At 51.5% G+C, this 21,842-nt stretch overlaps 5 protein-coding genes across 5 annotated transcripts; 4 read left to right on the forward strand and 1 right to left on the reverse strand.

Moving 5' to 3' along the window:
- Window positions 1-244: 244 nt before the first annotated feature.
- Window positions 245-2,678, reverse strand: BCR38DRAFT_384014 (protein PFS2). The gene is made up of 2 exons (XM_040857452.1): window positions 2,213-2,678; window positions 245-2,150 (listed from the first exon to the last, which is right to left on the reverse strand). Exons 1-2 carry the CDS (start codon window positions 2,402-2,404, stop codon window positions 498-500), a joined length of 1,845 nt encoding a protein of 614 aa, XP_040719680.1. The 5' UTR covers window positions 2,405-2,678; the 3' UTR covers window positions 245-497.
- Window positions 2,679-3,781: 1,103 nt separating this feature from the next.
- Window positions 3,782-5,500, forward strand: BCR38DRAFT_333588 (MBOAT family protein; the record flags this gene model as incomplete). Its single annotated transcript, XM_040855240.1, has 3 exons — window positions 3,782-4,061; window positions 4,111-4,151; window positions 4,208-5,500. The coding sequence occupies 3 exons, from the start codon at window positions 3,782-3,784 to the stop codon at window positions 5,498-5,500; spliced, it is 1,614 nt and encodes a 537-aa protein (XP_040719681.1).
- Window positions 5,501-5,934: 434 nt separating this feature from the next.
- BCR38DRAFT_419923 (major facilitator superfamily transporter) lies at window positions 5,935-8,024 on the forward strand. Its single transcript, XM_040859353.1, has one exon. It carries the CDS (start codon window positions 6,178-6,180, stop codon window positions 7,969-7,971), a length of 1,794 nt encoding a protein of 597 aa, XP_040719682.1. The 5' UTR covers window positions 5,935-6,177; the 3' UTR covers window positions 7,972-8,024.
- Window positions 8,025-10,243: 2,219 nt separating this feature from the next.
- On the forward strand, window positions 10,244-11,162 carry BCR38DRAFT_332647 (Alpha/Beta hydrolase protein; the record flags this gene model as incomplete). Its single annotated transcript, XM_040855170.1, has 2 exons — window positions 10,244-10,718; window positions 10,792-11,162. 2 exons carry the CDS (start codon window positions 10,244-10,246, stop codon window positions 11,160-11,162), a joined length of 846 nt encoding a protein of 281 aa, XP_040719683.1.
- Window positions 11,163-16,178: 5,016 nt separating this feature from the next.
- Window positions 16,179-17,585, forward strand: BCR38DRAFT_332604 (uncharacterized protein; the record flags this gene model as incomplete). The annotated part of the gene is made up of 4 exons (XM_040855162.1): window positions 16,179-16,325; window positions 16,433-16,649; window positions 16,703-17,225; window positions 17,270-17,585. The coding sequence occupies 4 exons, from the start codon at window positions 16,179-16,181 to the stop codon at window positions 17,583-17,585; spliced, it is 1,203 nt and encodes a 400-aa protein (XP_040719684.1).
- Between the last annotated feature and the right edge of the window lie 4,257 nt (window positions 17,586-21,842).

Raw genomic sequence — 21,842 nt, forward strand, 5'->3', positions numbered from 1 at the left:
CATTGAATCCGGGATACAGAAAGAAGATGGAACATCTGGCCCCATTTGGTAGAGGTGGGCGGCGCAGACGAAACGAAATAACCTGGTCCAGCCTCCCTCCTTGTAGAAACAAAGTCATGTACCATAGCCACTTCCGTTCTGAACATTTGTTTCCACGGTTACGGCATCAGCACGGCGGAATCATATAGTATAGCACTTCAACAGTAGAATCTAGCGCAAGCAGCAAGAAATCAAACCGCATTTTCTCCATGCCAAATTTGCCCTCATTGGCCATCCCTATGACCATGATTCCCCAAGGACTCTCGTGGCAAACCCCGCGCCATTGATGCCTGGGTATCGACCCATCTACACAAAATAGAACACGGCTTATACACTGCGTGTGGAGCCCAACCAGCTACTGCTCTTCGTGCAAAAAGCCGTTGCAAGTACTCCTCTCATTACCCTGAGGAGGGACGCTCTTCCTCGTGAGCTCCAATAGTACTGTCCCCCTTGTACCCCTAACGAACCCTTGTATAATTGCCCCTCTTCTGCTCCATCCGCAGGCTCTCCTCTTGACTGGGTAGGGGTGCCCTCCTTCGACCGCCATTATCGGAAGATGGTCCATCGGAGCCCGGCGCTGGGACTGGCGGCGGTGGGAACCCCGGAGGCAGGGTGAAGTTCGGTGGCGGAATAAGTCCCGGCGGAAGCATACCCGGCATACCCGGAGGCGGTGGCAGATGGACACCAGCTTTCTGCATCATCTCGGCGATCTTGGCCATGTCTGCAGGATTGCTCGGGTCCATGCCAGGAAACAGGGGAGGAGGTGGTGCCCCGTTCAGGTTAGGCATCGGGAAAGGCAGAGGAGGAATACCAGACGGTGGAGCACCACCGACGCCAGGGATTTGCGGCGGTGGCGGGACAGCGCCATTTGCTGGTAGAGATAGACCGGGTAATCCGGGTAGGCCTGGGAAGCCAGATCCAGGTTGCTTGATAGGCATCTTCTGATCAACCAAGCCCTCCATCTCGTCCTCCATTTCTTGCTCCTCTTCCTCCTGTCGTTGATGGCGGCTATCTCGGCGATGCCATGTTCCTTGGGCCTCAGCAGCTGCCTCACCAATGTGGTATCGGTCTTGAAATATCTCCGTCTCTCCAGGGCGTGCGCGGGACCAGAACCTAGTAATGCGATCGTTGGAACCGGACGCCAGGATATGACCCAAGGGATGCCAGTCCAGTGACCAGATGGCAAAATCGTGAGCATATGGTATCTTGTGTGCAGGGTGTATAGTTTGTGCGGGTGCTAAAGTGGGGTCGGCGCTCTCGTAGGGACTGAGGCTGATGGGCTGTCCAGCAGGCGTGTTGGGCTCGTCCAGGAGGTAGTGGAATAGAGAACCCTCAGACCCACCAGTACTCAGTAGGTTGGAGTGGATCGGATGCCAGGCCAGTGTTGAGATGTCCTTTTCATGTCCCTTCAGGAGGCAGATATCTCGCATCATCCTCAAATCGAAAACGCGTGCTGTCTGATCTCGCGCTGACGTTGCTAAACAGAAACCCCTTACTCGCTCAAAGAGTGTTTTGGTAATGGTATTTTTGTGTCCATGTAGGGTGGTCAGACAACGCCCTGATCTCGGATCCCATAGCTTCACCAGGTGGTCTTTTGACCCAGAAACGATGAGACCCTTGGTTGGATGCCAGTCACAACTCTTGGCGTCCCATCCATGGCCTTGTAATGTCGACTCTGCTGACCCCCCTGTGAAGTCAAAGATCTTGAGTGTCGAATCATCAGATGCCGTGACGAACTTTGAGTCATTGGGGCTGAAGGCAATGTCTCTAATCGGATCATTATGGCCCTGGATAACTTGAACATTGTTGAAGTTGGGTTGCCAATACTTGATGGTGCCGTCGTGGTCTGCTGATATGAGCCAGTCATCACTGTGTGAGTATGCCATTGCCCGGATGGCGACATCGTGAGCCTGCATGATGGTCTCAAAGTTGAAACCGGTGCCATTCCATAAGGTGAATTCGCCGCTGCTAGAGGCCGTCAATAACCTGCGGCCTTCGGGTGTCCATCGAACGATGTTCACCGGGTGTTTGATCTTGTTAAGGGATGAGTGCAGGTGCTTGGCTGGCACCGAATCGGCAGGAGCAGTGACCCGTGCCAAAGGGGGAAGCATCTAGGGCGGGTTAGTACGATAGCTCACCGTGTTCGTGAGATTGAATATTCCGAATCTCTTACATCGACGATATAGCTGGCACTGGGCCGCTCTGCTTCACCTTTGAAGGACCCTTTGTATCTGGCGTCGCGATTACGCATCCAATGTGCCATAGTCGCGCCATAGTCAGTGACTGGCCTACGGCCTCTGGTCCTCACGAATCCGATGCCATCATTTCCTCCCCCTCCGTGGTCCCCGCGTTGATCGTAGGCCATCGCGATGCTTCTCTCATGTACGGTTACATCCAATGAAGCGCGACGGACTGATGCTTGCTAAAGTTTCTCCTCGTGACCATAAATCCACAAAAAGTAACGTGGTGAAGTAGTCGGCTCTGATCATGCGTGAGACAATTTGAGATAACCCATAATGCTCAAGTCATTCTCTAGAATTCTCGCGTGGAATGATAGATGGCCACATGAACAGTGAAGATGGGGCTCAAAGCTCAATTGTCTTGAGAGCCTCACCATACACTTCACTGGAACCCGAGCTTGCAAGCCTCCAGAAACCCAGGGGCCAAAAAGCTGCATTGGGCAAGCATTCCAGGTCCGCCCCACTTCGAGGTTCCACTTCGGAAAAACTACTTACCGGCCCGAGATGGCCCACTCGTGGCACTTAATTCAAGCGGATAACCTTCGGCTCCGATTAGGTCACCCATGATGGAGACTTTTCCGCTCTGTGTTTTAAGGTTCAGGGGCAACCAAGCCATTAGCCACCAGTTTCCTGCCCGTCTCTGTTTGTCTCAGCTTCTAATGACCAGTGTCACTGCGGTCGCTGCGGACATTCTACCAATTTCATCATTCCACAGCAGCCAGACAAGGGCCTCCATTTCCACCAATTCTCGCTGCCGAGCTTCCAAGGTTGCTTAGATTCCGGTTTGAGCCGGCTGCCAGAAATAGAGACGTCAAGTTCAGCTGTCAAAAGTCGTAATTGGATGTTTGCCCCACCAGCAACTTCCATAACCCGGGCGAAAGCGCTCATGGTCAGGGTTTTCTGATGCAATGCGCAAGCATCGCGGCGGCCACAACGGCAAAGACGGACGTTCGTCCTTTCCCTCGGCCTCGGCGCATCGCGCCAGCAGCACTTCCTGCTTTTCTGCACTGCATTCCAATCGAACCAATAGACAGCAGCGCCCAACACACGCCAATGCCTTGCATATGAGATGATGAGACCTCCCCTCCATCTTGTTGTAGATAGAAATTCAACCGTTTCCCCTCTTCATGCGAGTTCAGAGGTTGACATCGGACAACAACCCGTCATACTGCCGGCTTCAGATCTCGCCAGTGTGCATGAGCCCGTATCGCCCCCTCGGTTCAATCAGACCACTCTTCTGGCCGCGACTCGATTCGAGCTCTTCTTGTCATAGCTCCGAACCTTGGAAGATTCCACAGTCCAGCAGAGTTGACAGCTACACCTGGTGGCGCTGGAACTTTGACGCCATTGACAGAAGTCGCCGCGACGGTTGATATGCTACGGCCGTGCTGTACTTTTCACATAAACTCGGCCATCCTGCTACGCGATTTTCCTTGATGTATCCGGTCGGGCACAATCGACTATTCGCTTCGAGGTAGTTTTCCAAAAGGAACACAATCGATATGGACACCGGTACGACGACGAGCGTGGAGACAGCTCCCGTGGCTACCTCACTCCGTCGAACCGAGGGAAATGGTATCGTGACTAACACCAACGGGTCGACCAATGGATCGACCAACGGTTCGACCAATGGTTCTACGGTTGCTGCTGGCACGACGTTCATTAAGAAGTACAGGCATGTTGCAGCACTTCACACCCAGAACAGACCATCGACGCTCAGTCATGATTCGGAGACTGCACCGAGTTTCCTAGGGTTTCGAAATCTCATGGTGATAGTCCTAGGTATTGTTCTCTGTAGACTTCGGCCGGGACGGTTGCTTATTAGTGGCAGTGGCCGGCAATGTTCGATTGATCATCGAGAATCTTCAAAAGGTTGGTGCGCCGGCAAAACTCCTCTATCACGGGTCAGACTACTCACCAGACTCTAGTATGGCAATTTGATATGTTTAACTTGCCACGACTTCCGCCGACATGATCTGCTCCTTGGCCTGGGCCTATACATCCTCATTCCCGGCTTCCTCTGGGTCGCGCACACGATCGAACTATACGCAGCACGGCAAGCTAAAAAGTCTCGCGCGTTGGCCGTCAGCCGAGGAGGCTCGACCAGCCCGACCGAGGACCAACAGAAGACGTTCAAGTCTATGTGGCGCCAAATACGATGGGCACATGGTATCAATGCCAGCCTTGCCCTGGGCATCACCAGCTTCGTGGTGTATAATCACATACACCATCCGTTGATTGGGACTGTCACCGAGATGCACGCCATCATTGTCTGGTTGAAGACGGCTTCTTACGCTCTTACTAATCGAGACTTACGCCATGCCTATCTACATCCCGTTAAGGGCGAGCTGGCGGCGCTGCCAGAGATCTATGCGCAATGCCCATACCCTCAGAACATCACGATGAACAATCTAGCATACTTTTGGTGGGCTCCGACATTGGTGTACCAACCCGTATATCCTCGAACGGATAAGATTCGATGGAGCTTCGTGTTCAAGAGACTAGGCGAGACCCTGTGTCTTGGGGTGTTTATTTGGTTCTGCAGTGCGCAATACGCCGCCCCGGTGCTCACCAACTCTCTCGACAAGATCTACACGATGGACTTTCCTTCGATGATGGAGCGGCTTCTAAAGTTATCGACGATATCTCTTGTTATCTGGCTAGCCGGGTTCTTTGCCGTGTTTCAATCCGCGCTAAACGCTTTGGCCGAGGTGATGAGGTTTGGAGACCGCGTCTTTTACGAGGACTGGTGGAATGCAGCCAACCTCGGGGATTACTGGAGACTATGGAACAAGCCCGTCTACCGGTTCATGAGAAGACATGTCTTCACGCCTATGATTGGCCGGGGCTATAGTCATCTTGCCAGTAGCATAGCAGTATTCTTCGTGTCGGCGGTACTGCACGAGTTGGCCGTAGGAGTGCCAACTCACGCCATCATCGGTATGTCAACACAACATCGGGTGAACCTCCCAATGCGGAAATCTAATGTTTGTGCAGGTGTGGCATTTATGGGCATGATGCTCCAACTGGTTCTCATCGCCGTTACGACGAGGGTGGAGAAGGCAGCAGGCCGTTATGGCAAACTGATCGGAAATGTGACTTTTTGGGTGTCGTTCACGATCTTGGGGCAACCTCTTGCTGCCTTGTGTTATTTCTACGCCTGGCAGGCCAAGTACGGCAGTGTTAGCAAGCGAATTGCTCGGGATGCTTCGTTTCACTGACGAAAGCAATATAATATTAAAATATGTAGACGCTGTTGGAGGAGAAATGACCATGAGCAGAACGAGATGCTCCGTGTCGTGTTGATAATTTTTCGGGACGGGTTGGTCAGTTGGGTCATGGGTTAATAGATGATAGACGAGAAGAAAGGCCACACAATTCAGAATCGACAGCTTACAGCGCTTCCATTAACTTGTGTACCATTCTTTACACGCAGTTGTTGAAGGCACTTGATCATAGAGCAGTTGACAGCCTTCAGCTCACTCTGTAAGTGTAGTGCATGTAAGCGGAATCAGGAATGTGGAAACGAGACACGCAATGCAAACACTTTCAGCGCCTCTGCGGAACTTGAGTACGTTGCTCTATGACTTTGTATGAAGGAAACGGCGTGTTTCAACATGAGCCCACGTCAGCACACGTCGACCCGAGGTCGGCCTATCCCTGCAACTGCGTTTGCGTACTTAACCTGCTAGCTCTTGAAGGAGCTCAGTTGACCCGGAAATCTAGCAAGAACAACAACAAACTTTACGAACTTTGCGCTTTGCCAATCGCTCGGTAACTTTAAATATGTGAGCCCAATTCGACAAATTCTTTGTCGCTGGTGAGTTCGCAGACCCCACAACACAAGTCCCACTCGAGTCGGCCATCCAGCAAGTCGTCGACCAACCCTCTCTCCCTCATGCACTTCACCATGACGCGCGACACCATCTCCCGTTTCCTCCCCTTCAGCCCATCGACCACGCCACTTCAGGCGGGGACGTACCTCTGCTGCATCTCGCTGTTCAGCATCTCGTTCCTCGTGTTCCTAAACTCGGCCGTGTCGTTCGTCATCACAGACCTGATCGGCATAAAGACCAACGTGGGCGACATTGTTGGCACCCTCGGCTTCGTCGACGAGATCGTCGCACTTGTCGCCTGTCCCGTCTGGGGGCTCGTCAGTGACCGCCTCGGCGTACGATGGGTTGCCGTACTGGGGTATGCCGTCATTGGGCTGGCGCTCTTTGTCTTCGTGCAGGCGCGCGCGGTCTGGCCTAGTCTGGTTCTGGCTAGGATATTATTCGCCGTGGGAGCGACGGCTGCGGCAACTATGGTCACGGCTATTCTACCGGTGCTGACTGATGATGGGGAAGAGGATACTCGGGACGATGATGATGGCACGGCTTCGAAGCCGAACAGTAGTCAGAGGAACAGTGTGGCCATGAGCACGGAGAGTGATGCGACGATTACTCCGGATCGGTTCCCGAGGACTATGTCGAATGGAGGGCGGCTACCGGAGGACGTGGAGGACACGGGGAGCACGAACAAGCCCGAGAACACGGGGAAGAAGCCATCAGCACTTGCCGGTCTCGTCGGGCTCTTCACGGGGTGTGGAGCACTTGTCGCACTGGTTTTGTTCCTGCCATTGCCCGCCCAGTTTTCGAAGCGCCAAGGTGTCACGCTCGCCCAGTCAGTGACATACAGCTTCTATGTCGTTGGCAGTATCTCGTTCCTCGTTGCCGTCTTCGTTTACTTTGGTCTTGCTGGCTTGAAGGGCGAGGACGGCAAGGGCTGGCGAATGCTACTCAGCCTGGAGAAGAAAGAACCGTATGACTCAGGCCTCGATGCTACTTCTTCCTCAACCCGCGTGAAGCCATTCAAGCCTCTCCCTTATCACCAACTACTACTCTCGTCCCTTCGTCTCGGCACAACAGACCCCCACATCGCTCTCGGATACCTGGGCGGCTTCGTTGCGCGCGCCAGCACCGTGGCTATCAGTCTCTTCATCCCGCTGTACGTCAACGCCTTCTTCATCGGCAACGGCTTCTGCCAGGGCTCACCTAATGACCCTTCACCCGAGCTGAAGAAGGAGTGTCGTGCCGCATACATCCTCGCATCGATCCTGACGGGTGTTGCTCAGATGGTGGCCCTGCTCTGCGCTCCCGTGTTCGGGTACCTGAGTACCAAAAGATGGCGAGGCGTCAATCTTCCCGTCTTGATGGCCACGTTGTCGGGTGTAGTGGGCTATGCCCTCTTCCCCAGGCTGCAGAGTCCGGAGTACAAGAACGTCAACGGCCGAGGTGGAAGTGGGGCCATCTTCTTCGTCGTTGCGCTTTTGGGAATCAGCCAGATCGGCGCTATTGTCTGTAGTTTGGGCTCGTTGGGCCGCGGCGTGTTGACGGTTGACCAGCCCGCACAGTCGTCGGCCCCGTCCGCCCGCCAGGATGATGGCGAGGCGGCTCCCTTGCTGGAGAATGGACATGCCGCGCCGGTCAATGATGGGTCGAGGGTTCAGCTGAAGGGCTCCATTGCGGGTGTGTACTCGTGGTGTGGAGGCGCGGCTATACTGTTGCTCACGAAGCTGGGTGGGTATTTGTTCGATGCCACGAGCAGAGGGGCGCCGTTTTACATGATGGCTATGTTTAATGCCATCTTGCTCCTTGCCAGCCTCGGTATTGATCTAGGCAGAGGAATCAGGGCGAGGTCAGCAAGCTAATACTTAATATAGAACCACAACATACGAAATTGAAACTTTTCTTTTTTTTTTCATGCTGTTGGTCCTGTTAATTGTACGCTGTCCATATCGTTGTGATTTGTTATGATAACAGCATGGGTACGATGCGTAATAAGAGCCAACGTCGTGCCCGGCAGGTCAGGCGTGTGTTGGCCGAACTATATTGCTCCTGTCATATATGTATCACGTAAACACAGCACTTTCCAATATAGATGATCTGTTCGATGTTCATTATGCCTCTACTCCAAACTTATGCCAGGATTATGAGACTGAAGAAACACGATTGACGCTGGACTACTTGCGCATTCACTCATACCAGCACTACGAATGCTGCACCTTGGGCATGCCATACCTTCCAATCAGTTTTTTGACATGGCTTTCTGGTAGAATGCGGTCTATATGTCTCATTATGTGCTTGAGCGTCTCTACAGGGTTGTCGGCTAACCGATAAATCGAATTTTATATAGCAGGACACTGGCTACGGGGAAGAAAAATCAATAGTTTCGCACCGTAACGGCTTGCCCTATGGTCATATTCGATTCGGCTTTCGACCGCAGGTTACTTTACGTTTACTTTTGCCACAGCATTTTTGGGGTTCTGTGAGACCCATTACTTAACGTGATGGGTAACCATCCACTTCGGAGTTAAGTCAAGTATAAAGTCCACTCAGTCTCATGATCTTCATTTTTTGTTTGTGAATCGGGTTCCAGCTTCATGAAAGATCTCATCTGACTCGCAATTGCTGTTATGGACTACTATCGCTGCATCTGTAACCATGTGGGAAGCACTTCCACCCGAACAATGCCAAAACATTACCTGTGGTTGGGGGCAGCCAAAGGCAGCAATCGAGGACGCTGTCTTTCGCATACATGATAAGTTCGACCCAGCGCTTCAAATAGTTCGAAACGTCCTCCGCCTCCTCGGGCTAATTGATCAAGAATAGTTGGGCTAGAAATGGATTCAATGATAGCGGCATTGATGCAGACGAAGTAATAATCCATGGCTACTTAGTTACTTTTTAAACTTGGACTGGACTATCGTCGTTGTTTTGGGGCTACATTGAAGTCTTGCGTGATAAGTCGGATTGCATGTCCTCCTAATCGTCGAACCAAGTCACTTGTTGGATCAATAAGATGGACAGGTGTTACCCCAAGTGTTGTTTTGATGAGAACGGCCATTCCGGCATGTTAGCTCATGCTGAGTGCTATTTCATTATCTGCCTGTTCGCCTCTATGTAAAAGGAGTGTTTGCTGTCGGTATAGTCGTCACGACGTACTGTAAACACGAACTGCAAAATGCACATGAAGCCAAAATTCATAGTTTGTGTGGGTTGGAGTTGTGCTCCGAATATTAGTGGCTACAAACACTCATATTCCTTTCACTATATCCTCAAGGCCTCGCTCGCTATATATATGTGAAGTAGAGTCCCCTAGGATTGCTGGAGTCGGGGTTTCAAGGGAATAATAAGTATATACTATGTACTACATGTCTAAAAGTTAAGTGAAAAATCTGATTCGCTAAGCGAGTAGGCTTAGCTCTCGGGAGCTGATGGGAATCAAGCTGTGGTTCGATGCAGCTATACTAATTTCACCGCTGCATTTTGAACGTCATGGATGGTCGCAATGACCGTGGCGCTACACACGCATCCCCACGACTCCCAGGCCTCGCACATTCCTTGAGTGGTGATATATCTATCCCATATGCCATAACGGCAAGTTCGTCACGTTTCCATGCCGGAGCTATTGCAATAACTACAGATGGCGCAGCAGAAGATGGTAAGTGGACAGACGCTTGGTTGTTCAGCTACGCTAGGTTAGAGGCTTCGAAGGAGACCAACGCATCTAAGCGCCTCAAATAGAAAGGCCATCTCTGTTCCTGCCGAAGTAGCCAAGCACTCGTTATTCTGTGACAACACTGCCGGCTGCTGGCCCGTGAAAAAGGACTAGCCAACAGCTAACGTAAGGTACAGCCTAATTGAGGGAGTAAATCGTGATCGAGCTCCCAATTCTAATATTGCCTAGTGTATGCTGTACCTCGGCGGCACCTATTCCCCTAACCCATAAGCATCACGTCGAAAATGGGATTTTGGAATCAGAACGACAGGGCCTGAAATTTACTCAATGGTAAAGAATCTTTCCCCCAGTCTTGCCAGTCCTTGCCCAGTCCGTCCCAGTCGCCAATCATCGCGTGTCTATTTGCGCTCAAAACTCACCACCGCCCGCAGAATCGTTCGGCCAGCGGTAACCCTAACATTATGCTTCTTTCGACCGCCAAGGGCAAGCTTGCCGATCTGCAATCGCTGCTGCTCCTCTGCCTCGCAAGCACGGTTGTCGGCCAAGAGAGTACCAGCACCTGCTCGGCGGTGCACATTATCTTAGCACGTGGTCGTAATGAGCCATATCAGGGTCAACGGCAGCAACTCCTCGTCAATGCTACTTGCATCGCACTGGGTTCGACCAGCTGTGACTATGAGGACATAGAGTACTACAACACCTTCGAGGCACAGTATTGCGACTCTCTCTACGAGGGCATTACTAATGGCATTTCGCAAATCACCGCCTACAATAAGCGTTGTCCCGAGGCCAAGCTTGTGCTCAGCGGGTTCTCGCAGGGCGCCCAGGTCATCGGCGACATCCTCGGCGGCGGCGGAGGCATCTTTGTCGAAGGCTGTAAGCAGACGACAACATCGAAGCTGAAGTCGAGCACGGACGCGGCTCCTGGCAACAAAAGTGAGTGCATCCATCTCCTTCGCCATGAGAAGTAAGGCATCCCAGTATTCACTAGCTAAGTCGTATCATACAGTCGTCGCGGCGCTTATGTGGGGCGATAAACGTCATGTCGCCAGCCAGCCCTACAATGTCCTCTCCGGATTACACAAGGACGGGCAGTTCCCCCGTAGCGGCAGCCAGTTGTTGGCCCTGAACCGTTTCTCGAGCATCCTGAGGTCCTACTGTGCCATTACGGACCCCAACTGTGCCCTGGGGCACAACGTGACGGACCACCTCAACTATTTCAACAACTATGCCAATGATGCAGCCGAGTGGATCCGGCAAATGGTCAGGAGTGCGGACCTACCCAAGACAACGACGTCGTCTGCTACTTCGAGTCCAATCGCCAGCGCGGATACGTCCACTACGAGCCCAGCTGCTACCAGTACGTCAACACAGCGATGAGCCCACATCACATTTGCCAGCTTCTGGGTCTTGAAACTCTTCGGCGTTGACCAGCAAATCCACTTCTGCCCCCTTTAACTCCTTCACCGCCACTCCCATTTCCACTGACAGTTATCAGGCACCACCACCACCTCGTCTCCTTCTGCATCTCCGTCGAGCAGTGCTGGGATTTTTGAATGTCATATGAGCATTGTCGGTCTTGCGATCGCCGGTGTTCTGACTGCTGGTTCATTGTTGTGAACATGAGGGTTTGTCATGGACTGTCTAGGACTTGTCTAGGATTTGAGACAACGGTAAAATGCTGCTGGGAGTGCTAGAGATGACCTTGTTCACGGTCCGTTGTAATGTGTAGTAGACTCTTATTCTAATGTATTGGATTCTTCGACGCTGGCCTTTCAACTCATTCAGCCACAGCACGCATGGCGGCGAATAGCGGCTTGTACAAGCCAATGGATGGTTGACGTGCGCCAATATTGGTTTCGCTGAGCATGTCTTATGAGACAGTCGGGATTCAGGGGCGAGCAACGGGCCCAGGAAACTTACAGCAAGACTACTCTTTATCGCAGCCCACCAGCGTGAAGCGCTTGTGCTATGTCAGGCTGCTGTCCACACGCCTAGCTTGATCTTTCATCCGTCGGTCGAGGCAGCTATGGTCTTGCTCCTGACACTGACAGCGATGGGTGGATGCATCGGCCAAAGGGGGTCATTTTGTCAGGTCGACGAAGTCTTCAGCAGCGGGCAGGTCCTTGATCCTGGCTAGGATGGGACCTGGAGATATTGATCATCATCCTCGCCATCAAGACCTGTGTCAGTTGGCACCGGACTGAGGAACGGTTGAAAGTCAATCATCTTGGACCGGGCTTCTCGAGGAAGTCAAAAGCCTGCCATTTCCATGGGATTTGCAGTACGCAACGATCTCATCGTCGTCGATCCAAAGCAGACTTACCATGCCGGTGACCGAGAGGGCAAGCCGTTCTTGTCAAGATTTGAGACTGAACACTAAAGTTGGGGAGCGCCGACTAATCTACGGCGAAGCCGGGCTTTTATCTGCTTTCGTTGTGCCCATGGCGAGCGGCCAGCATCAAGGCTGCCGTGTCCCTAGTTGTTTTTGCGTTTCTATGACCCAGAAACGCATATCGAGCCTAAGACTGCGAGTAGCTGATGACTTATATAATTCGCCTCTGTTATAACATCAAATAGGTAGGTGGTTGGTCTAGTGTAATTGGCGACGTCAACTGCGTATAGTTTGGATCCAGGAGCATCGACGAGTAGAATGACGTTCGACCTCGGGAAACTCGTAGGAGCTCAATTCCAGTCAAGCCACACTGGATAAAATGTCCGTTTCTGGGCAAGTGAGACGTGACGGCAGGAGCCGTTAATATTTGGTTAGGAGGTCGCCGTTTCGCAAGGTATTGCTGCAATGTGCAGACCACTTACAATTCTGGCAATTTTCTAGAACCCGTCGTCGAACTCCTCGGAGACGCAGCCTCGATCTTCAGGGATCATAGCCTTCCACACACCTTGGCCTGGCGTCAGGCGTGCCCTGTGTCGGAACCACGCTGTAGGTATGATTTCTGATTTCACGGCAGTTGGCCAATTTGACTTGTCTCTTTTGCAATGGACAACTCTCGCGAAGTTGCGCTGTAAGGAGGCGGGTTTGCAAAGTCTTCAAGAGCTCCTGGCTGTTCCGTCCGATATCGAATACTTGGATTGTCCAACATGAGAACCCTGTGGACTGGAGCATACGATGGTGGCAGAGACGAGACTCACTTTCATTGGTTGTCCCAACTCCAAAGTCGACACCCTTGCGTATATCATTGAAAATTCTGAAGAAAAAGACTGCACGATCAACGGATCTGCAAGCATCATAGTATGCTTAGCGTTCTCAATAACCTGCTGTACTTGGAGGTACTTGAGCACATGTAGTTGCGAACCTTCTCTCTCTGGCGAGAGGGGTAGCCACTGCATCATTCGCAGCAATGACCGAATAGCAGCGGCAGCTCAGACGACCAACGGAGATTTTGCAGGTTCTCCTACAGCTGCAAGGCAACAAAAGGGGTTGACGTACCGGAGAGGCACGCATCATCGCTTTTTTTTGTTGTTTTTGGTTACCTCCCATCTGATGTTTTAGCACGGTAACAAGAAGAACTGCGATGATGCGTGCCTCCCCGGTACGTCAGTCCTTGGCGACTGTCCGCCGGAGACACCGACTCAACAGCTGCAAGCCACCATTCCGCAACCCTTGAGCAGACATCGAATCATGCCTCATAAAACAAAAGCCCTGAAGCCAACCTCGCCAAAGTCGCACCGCGAGGATTTGGACCTTGAAGACTCAGACCTCCAGTTTTCCCCTCCTCCGGTCTTCGGAAAATTTCTCTACCAATCACCGCGACTCCTCTTCCCCAGACAATACAGGCCCTGCACGGCACACTATGCAATTGCTTCATGCAGGTGAATGTTGCATCAAACGAGTCGTGCCCTTACGACGATACTTGTAGATAGGGACGAGAGGTTTTGGACTGTGGATAACGCCGAGAGAACGCCGTTGTAGCCACAAGAGTTCAGCAACTGAAAAGGTCGTGTTATAGAAGTGTCGAAACCGTGAGATCAACTACAAATCCGTCGTCAGTTCCGCTTAAGTTTCCATGGCAGAGCCCCAGGGGTTTTACCCAGCGCGTTGGTTGACAGCGGCTCGCAGACGTGGCATTTCCATCTCGACAAGACTGGAGTATTAGCCCGCCCTTGACCATAGTCGACAAGAGTGCACAGAAGACTTCCGTCACCAATCCAGGCCAGGCTCCAGCCGCAAGGTGTTTGCAGAGTCAGGTTTACCAGGCCTGGCAGCTTCATATTGCAACAGCCCATTGTACCACGATTCTTGACAATGAAATTGATTTTGCACTCGAAGCGGATGTCGAACGTCATTCAACATCGTAAACAAGCTGGGCTCCACTTGATTCTCCAGTTGTACTGTAAGACCGAGCAGCGGCCTATCGCGACTTGAACCTGAGTGGCCAGCACTGCGTCCAATAATGACAAGTGGACCGCGGGAATATGCCAGGAACAAGGCCACCGGGATGAGGCTTCGTGGAAAAGCAGTTCCGCCTTTGCAGATCCATCATCGGCCGAAAGAGGCGAGGAAGATAGGAAGAAGTTCAAAAGTCAAATCGAAGCCTATGCAAGCGCCTCACACAACGACAATCCATACCTTTACTCGGTATCCAAACAGGGGCATTCCATCTCGTAGCCAAGTTTCAGTGGCAGCAATGAATTTGAAACCTCGCAGAATCGAAGGCAATGTTGAAAGAACCGTTGTCACACGGCTGCAGTTTTGCTGAAGCACGGAGTCGTGGTTGCTAGATCCAGGCACCTACTCCCTCGTCTGCTTAACCGCAACGACAAGGCCGTTACCCTTGGGTACTTGAACCCATGTACCTCGGTTTCCATTACTTTAAAATAACACGACCCGCAGAGCACCTGTCAACTCAACGACCTCTTCTCCAGTTGGTCGTTTTCGTACTACATTGTCGCATTTGTTGGACTTTGCAGTATTGTCTTTTTTTTTTCTTAATTCGGGTTTGCGACTTTTGCGTCTTGATGCCATTCAAAAGACCACAAGCAGGGAAACCGAGGTGTTCTTTACCGACGCTCTCAACCGCTCTGGCACAAACTCAGACGACGGATCGAGTAGAGCTTACCCTTAGCTCACCGTACTATGGTATGGGTAAGTTTTCAATCGTGTGTTTGTACCGTGCTCCACCTAGGCACGAGCCAACTCTTAGCTACCTGGCTTGAAGCGACCTTAACAGCTGTCTTAATCAGATTAAAAGAAAACGTTGTAGTAGTTTGGATTTCGGCTTTCGATTTACCACCGTCGAAATGGAGGGTTCGAATTCGTTAGCGATCTGCTTCTGTAAGGTGTTTAGTCCCTATTGTAGTTGCTACATACGCGATAATTAGGACGCGTTAACAGCAAGTTGGAATCAGAGGTGGAAGTACCTTTTCGTTAGTATGAATAGGCTAGGTAAGAATCGGTAAGAATCAGTATAGCGTTACCTTGGCAGTGGTCCACTGGTACTTGTCAAGGCGGTGAAAACTTTGGCCTGATACCGTAGTACGCATTACTCTGCAGCTACCACCATTCACGCAACCCACTGTGGACAATTGTGGGTAGCTAGAAGTCGACTCGCCCGGTCATTTGCCTGCATCGTGCATCGAAATAGGAAAGGGCTTCAGCAGACCTCCGACTTGCACTATTTCCAAGTCGCATTTGCAGGTACCGGTACATCGACAGAACGGCTGGACGCCTGCAGATGCACAGACAGCAGCAGACCCAGCCAGACCTAGTCGAAGACCGACGACATTTGGGGATGGTCCCGAAAAAAAGAGCTTTTCACCAGATCTCCACTGAGCGGGAAAAATCATTCGCTTCCCAGGGTATCCAAGGTCCATGATATTTGATTTCTCTCGTCTAGTTCGGTTTGGTCTGGTTAAACCTTGGAAGTTTCCCAAACCCAAGCCACTGTCTGCCGCCGTTCCGCATAACTCTTTACAAACAATTACATAAACGCTGGCAACCTTCTTTTCTCTTTACACCACAACAACTAGTCATCAACACACCTCCCTTATCACTCACATTCCCCGGGACCGCTTGGATCACCCTTATCTCGAGATTCGCAATTGACGTTCCCGTTCCAAGCTGTCGGATCCCCGTTTCCCCAGATTATGTACTGATTAGCGTTGCATACGCGCGCTCGAGTATCGAGTACCGAGGACCCTGACATCGGGCTATTTTGCCATTGAGATCTTATCGACGGTTTTGGGTGGTATCACTCAAACACCATATACACCCAAACCCTATAGCGAAGGAACGTAGAACCCACTGAAGTGCCCTATCGTTCCAAGTGCCTGATTGGCATAACGTCAACCTTTTTTGTCATTCGCACCTCAGTCCGCCAGACGCCAGAGAGGCGTTTGCCACTGCGTCAGCATTCGTCTCCCGTGTTGACGATTGTCATGTCTGACAAGATGTCCATCGACAAGAAAGACCCATCGAAGGATAAATCGGACGACGAGTCCTTGGAGTCCAGCCCTGAAAACGAGCCTGGCCCTACAGCACCGCAGGAGAACCAACCAGCTAAACGCAAAGGTGGCCGCAAGCCTGTCAGTTCAGTTTTCATTACATACATCACATTCAACTATTGTGGATATTGGTCACCGCTTGTGGGCTGAGGATATATATCGATTATGTCATGCTAACCTCTCACCAGATATACGCAACCTCGGAAGAGAGGAAGCAAAGGAATCGCCAGGCGCAGGCCGCGTTCCGTGAGCGACGAACAGAATACATCAAACAGCTCGAAGAAACGATCAGAGTCCATGAATCGAATCTGTCTAATTTGCAGGCGGCTCATCGAAGTGCTGCAGATGAGTGCTTGATGCTCCGGTACAAGAACTCACTCTTGGAACGAATTCTTCTTGAGAAAGGTGCTGTATTGTCTCAAATAGTATTCGTAAGCAAGTTCACTAACAATGACCAGGTATTGACGTCCAAGCTGAGCTTCGCGCCAAAACTGGCAGTCCAAATCTTGGTCCAACTCATATGCCCCAGAATATGGTTCAACCACCACCTATTCAGCGGGCCATTTTGAGCAGACATCATCACGCACGCAGGTCTGCCTCCAGTATCGCCCCGAAACTCGAACCTGGCGCCACGTCCTTGCCCCCTTCGATGCATGGCGTTCAGTCCACATCATCGCCTAAGACGAGACCGACCCCCCCTTCGCATGCGGCTTCTCCTACTAACCCAAACCCCAACCACGGGTTTCGTCACTCAGCTGCCTCACCCACCACGTCAGATCATCCAGGCATGCGCCCGGCGACTTCAGCCCCGTCGATGAAGCCGCAAATACCTACCATGCTGGGACCGATGGCGGCCGCTGCGGCACGACAAGGTATCATGCAACCCGGCAGTGGTGTCGGTGGAAACCGCGGCAATGCTTACTACCCGACACCGTCGTTCCAGAATCATATTGAGCAACTCGGCAAGCTGACCCGTTTTCTGTCCCCTATAATAGAGCTTTGGCGTCCTAGGCTTACCCCGTGAGCACAGAACAGGAGTACGATGCACCGAACGATATGATCGACGAAGTCGAACCGGATACGCCTGGTCCGGGTCCGTACCCATCGGCCTTTCCCGGCGGACCGCAACAGCACGCTTTACAGATGCAACAACCGGCAACCTCGGGAACTGCTGGACAGCAGATGATGGTCCAGAATGAGCAGCCTGTCCAGACTCAGGGGCAAGGATATCCATCTATGACACAGCTGCTTGATCCAGCGTTGGACTGGGACCCATTCGGTCTCAGCGCCTCTATGGCGTTTCCAACCCAATTCTCCTTCGACACCAGTAACATGCGATAGATTCCTCGCTTGTTGGTGCCAGGGAAGAAACGGACTCGGGAGGACCAGGGGGCTCTGACCAAATGCAGCCGGATCGATTTTGAGTGGCTTCAAAATTTGGTGTGTGATCGTGGTACTGGTGCTCCTACGAGGAGGCTCGGTGGACGAGGGCTTCACAGAGCGAACATGCCCGCCCTCACTTGAAAGATTTGGTTCGCGTAGGCCATGAGAACAACGATGCAAAAAAAAAATGCTTGCACGGCTCCAGAGTCGCCACAAAGAGGCCCGACACGCACGGCACCAAATTGTCTGCCTGGAATGGGACAGCTTGGTCCCGGCGACAAACTCATTTACTGGCAACACAACACCAAGGGCGGCTACCTTCGATGCATTTACTGGCGGACGAAAAAAAATAATTATGATACCCAAGGCAGGCGGTCGACCAGTCCATTTGATTTCTTGGGACTTTTACTAGGTTCATTGTCACTATAGGGACGGGGCGTTCAAAATTCACAGTTGGGAAACGTCTGGTTCAATTTACTGAGCAACAGACCACCAGGCGATACTTGCGGGTCCTTAGCGATGATATCCCTGATTGATACTTCCTGAGGAAACCTCAAGGCTTGATGATCAGGGGTTCAAGGTCTCGGATTCGCAAGCTGGCTTGGGGACGAAGAAGATGGACAGCGAAATGGTGTATTCATGAAACTGGAGGCCTGCACATACGGCTATTGTGGCGGCATTGGTCCCTCTAAAAGTATTATTCACTGCTTGCCGTATATAATGTTCAGTAGCAAAGTGCTCTGTACATACCCTTTACTCTTTTTTTTCTGGTTGGAAGGCTTCAATATTTCTACTTAGTCCTTGCCTCGTGTCAACCTGGAGGCCATAGGACTCTGGTTGATCGTTTCTTTTCTGCCTGCGTCGATTCAATGTTTCTGGGCGAGCTCGGTGGCCGGAACTGTGTGTATACCCACTTTCATCTGGCCGTTGCATTGAACAGTGGGGTCGTGGCTTGACGCAGTTGGAGCCTAGGTAAGCTTGGAAGGTAAGCACTTGAAGTAGTTATACTTCGATGTCTATTCGCACGTAGGTAGTTTAGTCATTAGCTAGGCAACTCAAAAACAGTAACTTCCTCGAGAAAACTGCGTCTGCCATTTCGTGAATTGAACCAAGCATCTCCGAGGAGCAATTGGGCGTTTGCCTTGTCAGTTAGTGCAGCGCATGGCATTGGACGCCAGAGGTGTATGCGTCCACAGCATGCACATCTCGACTTGGACAAAAACTGGCCACCCGCTTGTACCTGCTCGTAGAGGAAACAGTTCCGCAACTGTGGCTTGCTTCACACTAGTATATTGTTGCTGTGGGATACTGGCTGGGCCCTGTTTCCAAGTAATATCAGATGCAGGAAGAATTTTCGGCGAAACCTGGCACGAAGCGGAGAACGACCTCAACAAGATGGAGACATGCTCAACTTGTCGAGATACTTGGAGCGAAAGTCGTCTACAGCAGCGGTAGCCGCGAGTCGCGACCACATGGCCCCTCCGCATTGCGGGTCCCACCGATGTCCCGCTCGTCGCCAGCCTCCTGCCAGATGGTGGAAAGTGATGCTGTCAGCTGGCGATACCGAAGTCGTCAGTTACTTTACTAAAGTATCCTTGCAACCAGACAAAACGGGCATCGAAACGGGTTTGAGACGGACAACAAAATACAGGTCCCTTGCTTTTGTTCAGTGATGAGCTCGCGGCATGTATCTCCCGAGATCGGTAGCGTTGTAGCGGTACAATGGTGGCCAGGCTAGCAAGCAACTAGCGCCCCTCACGCACATCGACGGGGTCATGCGGGCGGCGTAGTTCGTTTGCAACGGTACTTTCGTCGGACTTTCCAAAAGGATCCATCATCATCCTAGAACCTCTCAGACCGACGGAAAGCTCTTCGTTTCGAGGGGTTGGGGTTGGTAGGAGCTCGGTATCATACTTAGGCGTTGGAGTTTTGCGAGTTGGAGTAGGAAGTTTGGAGTTCGAAGTCGCCGATAGCGGCTAACTAGACAGGCACAGATTTGACGACCTGTAACCACCATACCCATCCATTGACCGGTACAGTAGACTACCGAATCTCTCGAGCTGCAGACCGGGCTTCTGGGACGCTCAACCGTTGGTCTCTTGTGAGTTTCTACATCGTCGTATGAGGCGGGTTCGATGCAGCACGGACGAATCCCAACGATTCGGGGCGCTGCAGTGACAAGCTCCTGCGTCAGCGGACCTGGGGCAATAAATCCGATCGCGCTCGTGACACTCTTCACTCACGCGCAAACATCGATTCGATGCCCATCGTGACTTCTTTTTCATACTGGGATGGATGCCGACCCCAAGCCTCATGTCGAGAGTCGTGGCATCCTGGTCTAGACCCGTCGTTCGTCGTCCTAGCTCTGGAGGTGTTGGGGTCAATTGATCATGGGGTATCTCGAGAGTTTCAATTCCTGTGGTGTTGTGTCGCCAAGTTGGGAAGATGAGACTCCAATCATCCAACATCTTCCCATCCTTAGCATGTCGATGCATGACACCCGGTTTGGCGACAACGGTACCATGTCTGCATTGTTTCAATGAACGAGGTACATTGGGTTCGGTGTCGTATCCTCTTCCATCTGTGTTGGTGTTGTCGTCGAGCCCACATAGCGGTATTACCGAGGACCATCCTTCCCCGGCTATGCTGGCTCCCCCGCACAGGGAGACAGACTTGGAGAACTGTAAAAGCAAGTAGAAACGCTCTCATCGACTTCTGGTATAGGAAAATAAGATATGGATAACTAGAATGTTGGCAATCTCTGGCAAAGCAATGTGAAATCTGGAATGCTGTGGAAGGAAGTCAAGGTGATATCTGTGATGTCTCGGTATGTGAAGCGAATTTCCACGGGGACTTGGGCTGAAAAGAACACGCCTATGTGGCTGACTTGTTGAACATGACTGAAGAAATCCTAACCGCTTGGCCCGGTCCAGCACCTAGTGAGGGTGAAGAGCGCAGCATGGCCATGACGTATCGTATAGATAAGACACTGTCTATCCGTTTGTCATCACCTAGTTGATGAACTTTCATCGAGTTCGCCATGTGCATAGAAGTTTCCAGCTGAGCTATATCGTCGAGAATGAACAAACTGGAGGGGGACCGAGTGGAAACTCTATTGATTTCTTCAGCTTGAGAAGAAAAATGGTAAATTCAGGAGAGAAGATAGCTGGATAATATACATCAATCAGATCTCTATGACAAACGAACCGACATATGTCCGCGGAGGATGCTCGAGTATTTGTATGGTTCATGCTTATCTCGAAGCGGTCGAGGTGTAGAGATAAGGAGGCGGTCTATTATTAAGAGAAACAAACCCCAAGCATAACCCCACGATGGTCGATCTAGAGGGGCATCTATCATTGCGGCCGGCCGTACGGGCATTGATTCGGCCTACCATTGTATTCAAATCAAATTTCCTGATTGGCTGGCTGGCTGGCTGGCTTACGTTGATCGTCGGTTTCTTTGTGAGACATTTGTCGACAACGATCACTCGGAACATTGCAATTCGCCCGCAAGGCTGCTTGGTGGCAGATAGCCTGTCATGTAAGTGGGCATGTGAACGAGGAAAGCGAGCTCTGTTTATCCATGCAATCAAGTAGTGAGGCGACGAATGCAGAAGGCGACTTGCTTGTTTGATCAGCGTGGTCCATAGGACTGACCGCAGCACGTGTTCCAAGCCTGATGATAATGAAGTGCCAGCACAAATAAGTACCACTCGGAGCCAAGAGTATACAGCACCTTGTTCCAATCACTAATATACTTCCTGGGTGTTGAAGGTGTTGCAGGCAGTTAAAGAACCGACCCGAGAGTGCGGAACAAAGTGGGCTGCCTGAGTCTGAGCTTTGGCATGACTTACACTACACGATATCCTCAAGAGCTCAGCTGGCAGGGATTCGAGCATGCCTCAAACTGCTGCCAATGTGCATTTGCAAAAGTAATATTTCTTTGTGACGTCCCGTTTCCGACACAGTTTTCCCTGGGAGTTACCCTGAGGGTCATAAAATATGACAACCTTGAGTGACTTACATCATAGCTAAAAAGTGCTCTCTCTCTCTCTGCAACGCGGGCATGCCATTGCCACCAAAAGAGCGAAGAGCAGGCCACGGCCCAACTGCAATTGCCCAAAATGACAAAAATATTTGAACCCTAAAGGTTCTGGCAAATAAATGGGTCCGTTCCGCTATTAAGCGAGGTTCGCCCAGCCAGTAGTAAGCA

The sequence above is a fragment of the Pseudomassariella vexata genome (genome assembly GCF_002105095.1).
Source record: "Pseudomassariella vexata strain CBS 129021 chromosome Unknown BCR38scaffold_2, whole genome shotgun sequence".
Taxonomy (NCBI): Eukaryota; Fungi; Ascomycota; class Sordariomycetes; order Amphisphaeriales; family Pseudomassariaceae; genus Pseudomassariella; species Pseudomassariella vexata.

What these genes read in the sequence shown, in the direction of transcription:
- BCR38DRAFT_384014 (XM_040857452.1), bottom strand. Translation starts at nt 2,404, where the DNA reads ATGGCCTACGATCAACGCGGGGACCACGGAGGGGGAGGAAATGATGGC. An exon ending in GTGCCAGCTATATCGTCGAT is followed by an intron (nt 2,151 to 2,212) that starts GTAAGAGATTCG and finishes AACCCGCCCTAG; the next exon opens with ATGCTTCCCCCTTTGGCACG.
- BCR38DRAFT_419923 (XM_040859353.1), top strand. Translation starts at nt 6,178, where the DNA reads ATGCACTTCACCATGACGCGCGACACCATCTCCCGTTTCCTCCCCTTC.